Consider the following 13,183-nt stretch of genomic DNA (forward strand, 5'->3'; position numbering starts at 1 on the left):
AAGATGAAATGATTTGGAAGCAGATGTTGACATTGGTTTGGACTGGAGTGTGAATTTGATTCAGAAGTAGCTGAGCACTCCTGCTGTGACATCTCGGCAACCTCTGTCTAGCAAGCCAATTATATGATGTCAATATCCTCATTGCAGTGGAATCAAAGCTTAGATGGGATAAACCATAAACCACACTGTTAGATATGTGCATGCAAACTGCACAATTTGTGTCTACACTCATTACAATTAGGCTCATTCTTCCTCCTGTGTAGTGGCTTTTAAAGTGCTAAGTAGACACAGCATGGGTAAAATACTCAGGAATTGGCTAATGGTCTCCCTTTCAATAAGGGTCTTCAGCATGCCATTTCACAACTCCATTTACTCTGACATCCGTCATCGAACGCATCACTCCCCCATACTGGTTCGGGGATTCTCCCCTACTTGACGCTACTCTGTCATTTCCAGCCTCTTTCCTGTTAACAGATCACCCAGAGGGGTTTGGTCATTTATAAAGCACTGGAGCCAGGCTAGAGAGAGCCTTGGCTTGAGACAGATCTCTCATCATCATCCATTCATTTTAGTTGCTCGCCGTGCTCGTGTCTTGAAGGCGTTCACCCACCGTACCTAATCCCTGTGAGGGATAGACAGGCTGGCCTGTGATCCCACTACTATTTCTAGCTTTAACTGATTAGACGGATATACTTGCTGATTGTGAGAGATAATAACTTAATCACAGCTTCCTCATCAGATAAGACTCACTTGGGCATGGATTACGCCGTTTCATATTGATTTACTGGGTTCAGTGCACTTCAAAAGGTGTGCGTTTTCACACCCAATGACCATGGGTGACCTCACCTCTGAATGTCCATCTTGGGAGCAATTATATACCCTTTGGTCGCTAGATGAAATGATCTGAGGCTCTCATTTATACTTTATATCCAGTGACAGTTGTGTGACAAAGTATAAACCCCAGAACTAGGCTTAACGTTTCTGTGTGTTTGTGTGCGTGTGTGTGTGTGTGTGTGTGTGTGTGTGTGTGTGTGTGTTCTACTCTAGTTGTTCTTCAGAGCTGGGACCTTGGCTAAGCTGGAGGAGCAGCGCGATGAGCAGACCAAGCGTAATATAACCCTGTTCCAAGCTTCATGCAGTGGCTACCTGGCACGACAGGCCTTCAAGAAGAGAAAGGTAGGCATGGCTTATCTATCTATAAATGGACCGAGTCTCTGTGGTACGTATGCACGTACGTACCACGTGTGGTGGTACGGTCGTACGTACACCACCACAGTGAGTGCCTGGTGTCGAGTCCGTCGGATAGCAGGGCACCGGTCTAGTTATCACTAATATAAAGATTGTTTTTTTTACGTAGAATTCCCATGGCCATACATTTATAATCTGCCAAAAGCATCAAACAAGTAACAGCCTGAGAGCTCATTTATTGTGATTCTGTTTGAGGTTTTATAATTTATTCATGGACAACAAATCACTCTTTGACATTTAATTTATATATCAACAGAAACATTATTATCAAAAATGAGCAGTTTAGGCCTACTGTTTATTTGGCTTTTTAAAGGATAATTAGAGATAAGTAATGCGTGAGTTTTGGGAAGCCTGGAGGACGTGAGGGGTTGCTATTAGACTACTAGTGCTGACTATAGCACCAATGTATCTGCATGTTCAACTCCTTACACTTCAACTACTTGCACTCAAATCCATTAGTCCAACCCGGCCCCCACAGCATCCTGGGCCATCCAATCAGCATCGCCACAGGGATCACATGTGACATGTGACAAGTGAACCTTACATATACTGCTGACATGCTGCTTCTCTCCATCCTCCACATACACTATGTCTCACTAAATGTCAGAGGTGGGAGGAAGTCCCTATGTTGCAAGTCCAAGTCGAGTCTCAAGTCTTTGCTCTCAAGTCAAGTCAAGTCTCAAGTCTTTGGCATTCAAGTCCCAAGCAAGTCCAAGTCCTGAACTTTTAGTTTCGAGTCCCAACCAAGTCCTAAGCATTTTGTTTCAAGTCCCAACCAAGTCCTTACCTTTTGTTTCGAGTCCCAAACAAGTCCTAAGCATTTTGTTTCAAGTCCCAACCAAGTCCTTACCTTTTGTTTCGAGTCCCAAACAAGTCCCACCAAGACATAATACTAATTAATGATATGTAAAGATTTACATAAATCATGAGCATCTATTGAGCCATTTAGATCATGTCAAAGGTCATGTCTCACCGAGACACAAATTAAATGTTTCCCCTGAGCAAGCAGGCTATTATTATTACAATGGTAAAATGTCATTACTTGCACTGAAAAGGTGTTCAAATCCAGGGTAGAAGAGGAATGTTACATAATGCCTCGATCCACTTTTTCCACTCCCGATCCGATACCGATCTAAAATCATCAAAACCGATCCGATAACTGATACCGATCCGATATCGATCCAATCCGATCCAGCACATATTTAAGTCGCTCTATGCTTTCCCAAATCTGTCAGACTTTTTTTATCTTTACCTTTTATTACAGATTTTATAGTCTGGAATGTTGAATCAAGATTGATCAAGTGATAATATTATTACTCAAAACAGAGAACAACACCTCCCCAGAATAATAGTCAACAAACAAGTTCCACATGAGTATAGGTTGAGAATAACTGACCCATTTATTAACTTGAGCCTATACTTCAAATGTGGAAGTGTTCTAGTGACAAATTTATTTTATTGTATTCTATGCCTTTTTTTATCCATACTATTATTATTATGCACATTATGCACAAAATTTTAAGGACCCAGCAATTTGTATCTCTGTGACCCCAAATTATTATTTTGTAAAATCAATGTCAATTTAGAGTGTACAAATGGAACCTATCATTTGGCTGGGAGTGGGGACCCCTGATCCCCAAACCGTGCATACTGTCCTACAGCTACACAGCACACTGTCTGTCCGTGACAATGGAAATAGTGACGTCTGTTTATTTAAGCATTGGTTAGCACTTAAGCAGTTATTAGCATCATAGCATGGTCTGTCACATAAGTATTGACAAACAGCGGTCATATTTGTCAACCAACTGTTGGGGACTGTGGGGATATATCATTTTAAGAACATGAGCATGTCGTCATGCTCAGCTGTCAGCTTGTTGTGCTGTTCCGTCTCTCTCGTCTAAGATGTTGACGCTAATCAATGCTAAAGATTAGCTTGCATTGAGCTAAGGCTGAAACTTTGCTGCTGTTGTTGCCACGGTGGCGAATCCATTTTTGCACTCGGCTGTTGGGTCTTTTTTGTTTTATAATATATAATAATACTCCCATGCGGGAGCGGCTGTCAATGCGGCTTTCTCCACACTGAGTAGCAGCGCGCAGTAATGGCTAGTGGCTAGCCTAGCAGCCTGCACTGTGCAAGACTGCCACTGTGAAGTGTGACTGGGGCTGCCAATGCCTCTGTAGCGCACACTGCTGGAGGAATAAAGTCCTGGAGGAGTGGAGTACTAGAATGGACTGGAGTGGAGTGCTTGCAGTGCTTGGAATGGATCGGTCATTTTCGCTGTAGTCCGATCCGATCCCGATCACGTTTTTTGGCTGATATCGCCCCGATATCCGATCCGCGGCATCCCTTTATATACAAATTAACAAATACCAAACTATTTTACATGTCATAAAAAAGATAATCAGATGCTGTAAGGTATTAAGTGACTTGAAAATGTTCAAGTCAAGAGGGCTCAAGTCAAGTCAAGTCTCAAGTCCTTGGCGTTCAAGTCAAGTCAAGTCTCAAGTCTTTGGCATTCAAGTCCCAAGCAAGTCCAAGTCTATTTTTGATTTGATCAAGCAAGTCTAAAGTCATCAAAATCGGGACTCGAGTCCAAGTCGAGTCTCGAGTCTCGAGTCCAAGTCCCCACCTCTGCTAAATGTAATAATGAACCAGCAGGAGGAGGAAAAAAAAGTTAATTCAATCAACTTCTCTCTCTGTGATGTCAGGGAAGCCAATAAACAGCATTAACAAATGATTGTGAATATATATTATAGGCTGCAATAGAACATAATACAGCCTCTTCCCGCAGTGTCTTAGGGCTGGCTTCTATACTGCTGACATGATCTGATTTCCGTTCCCTTTTTACCCATATAGCAACGCAAGCAGCTTTTGAGTAATGGGTGTTGGTTGAAAACGGTAAGCCGCAAAAGGCCATGCAGTGTTCCTCTTATTAAGTTCAAAGGTCATTATTCACACAGAGCGGCAGACCCAGGGACTTGGTGCCCTCTAATCTGTTGGACATGGCAGAAAGTCAGCAGTAAGGGACCGTGCAAGCTCGCTTGACAGCTGTACCATTACAAAATCCATTAGCTAAGGGGCTTTTTCACCCCCCCCCCCTCTGAGCCCTCCCACATCTTTTCTTGTAAATGTATCTATAATGGAAAGATAAGAGTCACTTTATTTTTTACTCTGTAACTTTTTGCTTCTGTTTTGGCGAGGTACATTAAAGTAGGCAATTAGTTTTTGGTGGTTTTCAACCAGTGGTCCTTGAGGGGGGTTCCAGGTGGTCCCCAGTTAAAGGATGGAGAGTTGGTAACCAAATGGACACTTGAGAGCGTAACTCTTGAGAGCGTAACATGAAACCAAATGGACCGTTACGGGTCAATTCGCTTTAATTGTACGCTCTCAATAGTTAAATTATTGTTAAACATCTGCATTACATAATTTAGAAGAAGTCTGCACAATAATAGAATTGTTATTTTGATCAACGTTTGCCTGTTATCTCTCCTACTATGGTACCACATCAATGCAGCATGGAATTGTGGACAAAATCTTATTCAACGACAACAAAATATTCATAGTTTTGGATCTGAGAGGCTAAATCTCATCAAATGGTGTTCCGTGGGTCAAATGCTGAATAAATAATGGGGCCTTGAGATGAAAAAAGTTGAAAACCACTGATATAAATGATGTGCAGTATGTCACACGTACACTACATACCTTTTCTTTTGACCCATATACTGTAAAAGACCCCTTAGGTTCCTACTGCAGAAAATTAAATGAGGATTTACAATTACATTTACCTCAGAAAAGACTATTCACAGGTTGGAGAGAAGATTTTGCAGTCAACTAGGAGAATGACAAAAGCACACAAATAAAAAATGTCTTTGATTTCAAGAAGCATTTCCACTGTTTTTTCACATTTGGTTACACCACTGTAATCCATCATCAACAAAACATGATGCTGTTGTCAGACTAATATCACTCTGCATATTGCGAAACCTGCCATTGTGTAAAGTCACATGTGGGTCTCTTCGCATGGATCATCTGAAAGACAAATACAATATGCTGACATAGTGTATACATTCTCCTTTCTTCCCCATCAAATTCGGTGCCTTAATATTCAAAATGCACCACCTCTCCAGCAGAGTAATTGGACAGGGCCAGTGAAGTGGTATATTACTGAGGGAGAACCATTGCTCCTTGGCTCCATGAGGGAGATTAACTGAGTGTGTTGCCACCCAGTCTTAGAATAATCGTTGTTTAATGACATCCACTTGTGCCCTTGCTCTTCTCCCTTCGTGGAAATTGATTCGGCTGCTGTACTGTACGAAACACCCAGTCTTTGCAGGGTGGAGATGGTAATATGCATATTTACGATTTGTTCCATGTCAGAACAGGCCCAGCAGAGACACTGAGTTAGTTTAATCTGTGAGGCTGTGCCACGGTCCCCCTTTTTTGAGTCTATAAATAAATTGACAACCCACATTTGAAGAATATAACATTACAAATAAAAAGTGGCGTGGAAGAGTTGCAATTAGTTCCCCATATGCCGTTTTTTTTTTTTTTTTTAATACTGTTTTTATTAGGCATTTTTTGTATATGACAACTTCAGAATATCATTGACAATGATAATGAGTTATTCAGTTATATAAAATGAAAGATAATGACAGGTAATGTAAATTCCACATACAATACATAATAAAAAAGATATATAAATGTGATAAACACGAAAAAACAAAAAACAGTTAAACAATGAAAAATGTGAACAGACAAACAAAACAGACAACAGGACAGACACTCTTGCTCTCAAACTTTCCCAACACTATTAAAGGTATATTCAGTGATTTCACTTAATTCAAATATCACTTATTTTTTTGTTTTGTTGTGATAATCCTCCCTACTATAGAGTGTGCTGACCATATAAGGAGTTCCTCCCTGTCCCCAGTTAACCCCTGGGGGTCAAAAAACCGTAGGTTTCGTTTTTGACTCTCTATCCTGATTGGACGAAAGGCTGGGTCCCAGGCCAAAAACGAAACCTAAGGTTTTTTGAGTAAAATCACTGAATATACCTTTAACTGAATTACAGACATTTATTTTTAAATGAGAAAAAATAAAATAAAGAAAAAATTATATTATTAATATTATTATATATTTTTTTCTTTTCTTTCCAATTTTCTAATATGTTATCTATTGTGTAGGAGGGGTTAGCGTGCACCTATTGAAATGGTCAATGAAGGGTTGCCATGTCTGGTAAAATCTATCTTCACTCCCTCTCAATTCAAACTTTATCTTTTCCAATTGCAAGTAGTGCATAACATCTTTCATAAGTGCTCGTTTCCAATTCAACAGTATCAGTCTGCGACCCATATGCCGTTTAAAATAAACTGTGGCCATAATTTCAGTAAGTCCTGTGTTGATGTCAATATGTTCAAAATAAAACTAGCAAGGTCCACTCTGTAGAGTGCAAATCTCCACGAGGATGCATGCCCTTTGGCACTTTGTTTCTCCAAGTGAGGAAACTATGGCGCTGGAATATTCGCAGTGCACATAAACCATTTCTTTTTTTAAAGATTAAGTGCTACAGGCTCCATTTTTCTTCCTTCCAAAAACTGTGTCTTTGGACACATCCAATTAAACAAGCTCATTAAACATTCTAGATTTGAGTTTATTGCCCACTTGCCCACTTCTCTCTCTACCTTCCTTTGCCAAATGCAGTCTTTTTTAACCACTTTTCCTTTTCGAAACCCTACTTTTGTAACTAAGGCTAGCTGGGGAAAAAAATCCTTTTACAACTTAGATAATGAAGATGTTCCACATTCTCTTTACATTCCCTGGTTGCTGGGACGCACTCACTCACATCAGGTGCGACACAAATCACACTTATTATTTTGAGTGACGCAATTCAATATTACGTTAATTTCAGGGGAGTACGGTAAATGTGTTTGTGGTCCTCCTGCTATGCCATGCAGGAGTCCAATCTGTGGACTCCTGCTTTGCTTCTCTATTTGCCAGAGAAGCTTGCAGCTGAAAGCTGAAATACACGGGCAAGTCATCCATGCACACATCGGGTGGTCTAGGAGTAATGTTAGCTCCTTAGACGAATGAAAAACAGCACAGCACATTGTATGACATACAAGGAAGTACAATTGGAAATGGAAATGGAACAGCTACAGGTAAAAGGATAAACAGTTACAATGATGTAGTTAAACAACACTTGGAACCAGGCCTCGTGCTATGAGCTGAGAGATGTAACTCATTATGATGAAACTATGAAGACAGTCTAACATGTGGTCAGGTATATAGTGGGTATAATTATGTAAACTTGCTACTGTAGAAATGGTACTACCGGTAATTATATAACCTAACTGGGCATGACCTCAGCTTAATCTTTTTGACTGCATGTATCGGCATTACGTCAAATCGACATGTTCTATCGCAATGAAACAATGTTTCACTTGTTCTTTAGCCTGGGCAAATGTAATGAGCATTAATGATTAATGATTTTAATTTGCAATTGCTCAAAAAGGAAACTTGACGCAATGTGATACTACATCACGACATAGTTGTCGTTGACCGATATATTCATATTATTGGCCAGCAACGTGTACAAGAAGAAATATTATGCTTATCGGCATCGTAGTTCGCGAGATTAGCTGCGGACAGACATGCATACCGGAGCAATCTCCTACTTTGCTATGACAATACATCTGTTGTTCCAACACTGAGATGGTTTGGACACGTACAGAGAAGTACAGAGAAGTACAGAGAAGTACAGAGAAGTACAGAGAAGTACAGAGAAGGGATAGTGAGTTTGGAGGAAGACCAAAGAGGATATTTATGGATTTAGTGTAAGAGGACATACAGGCGTGAATGAAGAGGAGGCAGAGGACAGGGTGAGATGGAGGCAGATGATTAGCATGCCCACCAAGATACCAAGCTAGAATTCCTAAGATACTGAGTAGAGCAGCCAGTAAGTCTCATAATAAGTGGTGGGTTTAAGAGTCTTATTTGGATACGCAGTGGAGCCAGGTGGTAGAGCTGGTACTGCCCTGTGGTAGAATAGGGCTCATTTTACAGTCTGCACGCACGCACTCACACACAATTGGCAAGCAGAAAAACACATTCATCCCCATCTGTTACCACAAATGTGACATTCCCTCCCAGTCCACATTAGGTATCTGTAGAGTGCTCAGACAGATGGCATAGCACGGAGGTCATGTGTTTTGTCATAATCTTGCCTCATTCCAGTTCCAGTTTCCATTGCACACTGTCATGCCCTCTCAATGTGATACAGTATAACACTTTGTTTATTCACGCTGCTCAAGTGGTTTAATCTTTTGTTTGTGAAACTCATTAAGTCATTATGGGCTAAATGTTACAAATGAGGCCTGTTTGATGTGGTTGTCGGAGATTTGATGCATTTTACTGCATGCTAATGCCTTCATGGTGTGACAAATCCTAATTGGTCGTAGAGGGTGCCTTCAGGGCACAGTGTACCTGATGCTGGGAACTATGTTGCTCTAATTGGGTTTACCCATAATCTGCTTCAGCCAGAAATGCTCACGCATAAGCAGCATGGAAATCGTATAACACTTGGAATTATTTGCAGACATGTTTGATTTAATGAATAAACACTGCTAGTCTTGGAATGTGTTCTCTATCACCACTCCAGACATGTATTAATGAATAGATTCAATGGGGATATATTGCACACGTATACTCACTTATATCACTTATACTTTATTGATAGACTGTACATACATTCACTAACCTGTTGGTTCAGGGACCAAGTGATGTATTGTTATAATTTGAAGTCTAACTATTGTTTTATTTGGATTTATTTTATCTTTATTTATTTGTTTTACTGCTCTTGCTACTATGACACCGGAATGTCTCCCTGGGTAAGCAGGTTGCCTCTATTCTCTCAATGCAGCACTACTGGGGTAGTAGAGGGAAGTTTCATAGTGCTGCTTTAAATTTCAACTACCAGTCCCTTCCTATAACATGTTAGTGTCGTTTTTATTTGTTGACAAAATTGTCAATACATTTAGTCATAGTTTTAGTCATCGTAGCTTAGTTTTTATTTAGTTTCCATTTAGTTTTCGTCAGTGAAAAAAGGTAGTCGACGAACATTTTTCGTCTTAGTCGACGAAATCAACACTGCGCGACAGTGACACTCAAAAACTGTCCCAAGACTTAACGAGCATTGATTTGAAGGACTAGACCTTATACGAGTTGTCCTGTCTCGCTGTTTTTGCAATAAACGTTTTTCCGCATTTGTGGCGCCCCCAAGGATGCAAATGGAACTGCTTTGGGCTCTCCGTTGATTAAACCACCCTCGACATATGAATAAAATTTGGGGTGGATTGGACATACCGTTCGTGATTTGTGTCATTTTGTGTGAAACTGGCCCCTCCCACTAACTTTGGAAGCCGATTACAGCCGAACGATATGGACTATGAAAATTCTGCCTGTGGGTTTTTTAATCGGATAGGTCCAGAGATCATGTGTACCGATTTTTGTGAGATTTGCACAAAAGCTGTAGGTGGAAGAGCACAAAGTGTGTTTTGAAGAAAAGTCAAAATGGGAAAATCTATCCTAACGCGAATGGGGAGATGCGCCATGACCCAAGGAATCATGGGAAAGTGAAACTTTGATTTTACGACCTACGGTTCAAGAGTTATAAGGCGATATGTAAAGTGGGCTGTTATAGCGCCACCATGAGGCCAACTGATGTAATTATGTATTACATACATTTTAATAATTATTATGGACCTCCCTTCAAAGTGTTGTAACTGTAGCTCAGACCGTTTCTGAGAGAAAAAGACTTGAGTTTTTGCATTTTCCCAATAAGTCGATGGGGAATTTTAATTCACTAATAAATGAGTTATTAATTAATAAGTTGTTAAATTGAGAAAAGGGCTTCGTTAAGACTCATAATATTCTGCTCAATGCCTGTGTGAAAGGTTGGTGCGATTGGTGCAGCCAGTGAGGAGCTAGACAACAATGTCAGACATTCAGACAGACAATTCATTCAGACATTGAGTGAATTATAGTATGATGATATTTGAGTGCATTTCTGTTCTGAAGAAAAGACAAACGTTGGCTACATGAAATGTGTGCACACCTTTCACTTGTGGGCATCAAATGGTGAATCCCACCATTTGGTTGGTAAATTGAATGCACATGCCTGTGTGAATCATTTGCATAGTTTTGCCACCATAGAAAGGCATACAGAATTTCACTATGATCGTGTCGCTCGCCAAAATTAATAGATCTACAAGCCGACAGCGAGTGATTGTCTTGCACAATAGGGTATAAGCTGAACTTTTGTGAAAGTGAAATTAACATTGCTCTCATTTCTAAATGAGGAGAAGAAACTACCGGTATACTATACTATGCAGAAACAAATACAGTACATGGAGTAATTCCTGTGTGTGTGTGTGTGTGTGTGTGTGTGTGTGTGTGTGTGTGTGTGTGTGTGTGTGTGTGTGTGTGTGTGTGTGTGTGTGTGTGTGTGTGTGTGTGTGTGTGTGTGTGTATGTGCGCATGTATGTGTATGTGTGTATCCCCACAGCTTCAGGATCTGGCCATCCGCTGTGTCCAGAAGAACATCGTGAAGAACCGCGGTGTAAGGGACTGGCACTGGTGGAAACTCTTCACCACTGTCCAGCCACTCATCAAGGTCCAGCTCACTGAGGACCAGATGAGAGCCAAAGATGTAAGTGCTGTATTGTATGACTGATCATTATGTACAATATGTCTTACTTGTCTGATTGTTATTGATATGAGGTCTGTATAGCCTACGTTGGACATTTTGAATAGACAACGTATACATTTCAACAAAATAATTAAGTGCACGGTGTTACATTACGATTGAAAAACGAGTCAGATTGAAAAAGGAGTTCCTCCTGCGCTCCCCCGTCAAACAAAGAAATGGCGTCTCGGAGGCACCGAGAGCAGGAGGGACAACGATGTACCATTCTGTTCATATCGGTACATAACAGGAGGGACAACGATGTACCATTCTGTTCATATCGGTACATAACAGGAGGGACAACGATGTACCGTTCTGTTCCTATCGATACATAACAGGAGGGACAACGATGTACCATTCTGTTCATATCGGTACATAACAGGAGGGACAACGATGTACCGTTCTGTTCCTATCGGTACAGAACAGGAGGGACAACAATGTACCGTTCTGTTCATATCGGTACATAACAGGAGGGACAACGATGTACCGTTCTGTTCCTATCGGTACATAACAGGAGGGACAACGATGTACCGTTCTGTTCCTATCGGTACATAACAGGAGGGACAACGATGTACCGTTCTGTTCCTATCGGTACATAACAGGAGGGACAACGATGTACCGTTCTGTTCCTATCGGTACATAACAGGAGGGACAACGATGTACCGTAAGGTACGGTATGTAAGGTGACTTCGCACGGCGACTCGCTGGCTTTAGCTCGCTCGCCGGTGCCTCCCGTGGCTCTAGTCACATTCAGGCGGCGCCCCTCCGACGGGGAAGCCGAGTGCACCTTTTTCAATCGGACTGGTTTTCCCAATCATACTGTGACAAACCTGTATACTGTACATGTACAATCTCTACTTGTCATTCTTGTGTGTGCGTGTGTGTGTGCGTGTGTGTGTGCGTGTGTGCGTGTGTGTGTGCGTGTGTGTGTGCGTGTCCATTGCTAACCTCGCAAGCCGCTGGACCGATCAGTGCCAAATTTAGTTTAACTTGAAACGGGACATTCTGCACAATGAGTACTTTTACTTTTGGTACTTTAAGTACATGTTCATGCTAATACTCTTGTACTTTCACTCAAGTACGTTTTGAATAGCGGACTTTTACTTCTAACGGAGTACTTCTACAGTACATTACAGTATACTTTTCACTTAAGGAAAACAATTGAGCACTTTTTCCATGCACCACTGCCTTTTTGGCTACGTCTCTTTTCTCCACGTCTCCACGGTGCAACTCAGGAGGACCTCCAGCTGCAGAGGTCAAAGGTGGAGAAGGTGGAGAAGGAGAGGAATGAGCTGAGGCTGAACACCGATCGACTGGAGAGCAGGGTGTGTTCTCTCTCTGTCTTGTTGTTGCACTGCTGAAATTGTCACTGTGGTACACCCTATGGATTCATTTGAAGGTCTGACTGCTTGTATGGTAATAAGGATGTGCTTGTATTACACCCAGAAGAGGCTTTTTGCTTCTCATGCTGTTGTGCTGTGCTGTGTGTGATGTATGTACTGTGTGTCTGCGTGTGCGTGCTCTAGATCACAGAGTTGTTGGCAGAGTTGGCTGATGAGAGGAATACGGCAGAGTCCGCGTCACAGCTATTAGAGACTGAGACCTCAGAACGACTACGTCTAGAGAAGGACATGAAGGACCTACAGGTACGCACACGCACGCGCACGCACACGCACGCACGCACGCACGCACGCACACACACACACACACACACACACACACACACACACACACACACACACACACACACACACACACACACACACACACACACACACACACACACACACACACACACACACACACACACACACACACACACACACACGCGCGCACACACACACACACACACGATCAAATCTGCAGTGTTCATTTGACTCGCGAGGATGAAACAATGCCTCAAAATGGACACGCGTCGGGGTGCCACAGGAACCACAGTGAACACCTGGCCGCTCCGTTGGCCCGCTCACTGTTCCAATCTGTCCCCGTCCTACAGGCCAAGTTTGATGCCACGAAGAAGCAGATGGAGGCACAGGAGGTGGAGGTGATGGAGGCCCGGCTCCTGAGGAGCGCCGAGCTGAACGGGGAGTTGGAGGCGGATGACGACGACGACGCCGGTCAGTCTGAACGCCTTCCAGTGGGCTCTGGGCACAGGGCGGAAGCATTAAAGCTCCTTTACCACCTGATCGTCG

The 13,183-nt window shown here is 42.1% G+C and overlaps 1 protein-coding gene across 3 annotated transcripts in view; it reads left to right on the forward strand.

Moving 5' to 3' along the window:
• Positions 1-13,183, forward strand: part of LOC310860657 (unconventional myosin-XVIIIa-like) — a 73,046-nt gene that overhangs the window by 28,751 nt on the left and 31,112 nt on the right. For all 3 annotated transcript variants that reach the window (XM_083767731.1, XM_083767732.1, XM_083767733.1), the window contains 5 exons: positions 1,048-1,176; positions 10,812-10,955; positions 12,227-12,316; positions 12,518-12,637; positions 12,988-13,108. In XM_083767731.1, coding sequence (XP_083623857.1) covers positions 1,048-1,176; positions 10,812-10,955; positions 12,227-12,316; positions 12,518-12,637; positions 12,988-13,108 — 604 coding nt within the window. The remainder of the gene's footprint in view (positions 1-1,047; positions 1,177-10,811; positions 10,956-12,226; positions 12,317-12,517; positions 12,638-12,987; positions 13,109-13,183) is intronic.

This window comes from Protomyctophum parallelum (genome assembly GCF_964188405.1).
Source record: "Protomyctophum parallelum genome assembly, chromosome: 1".
NCBI classification, from domain to species: domain Eukaryota; kingdom Metazoa; phylum Chordata; class Actinopteri; order Myctophiformes; family Myctophidae; genus Protomyctophum; species Protomyctophum parallelum.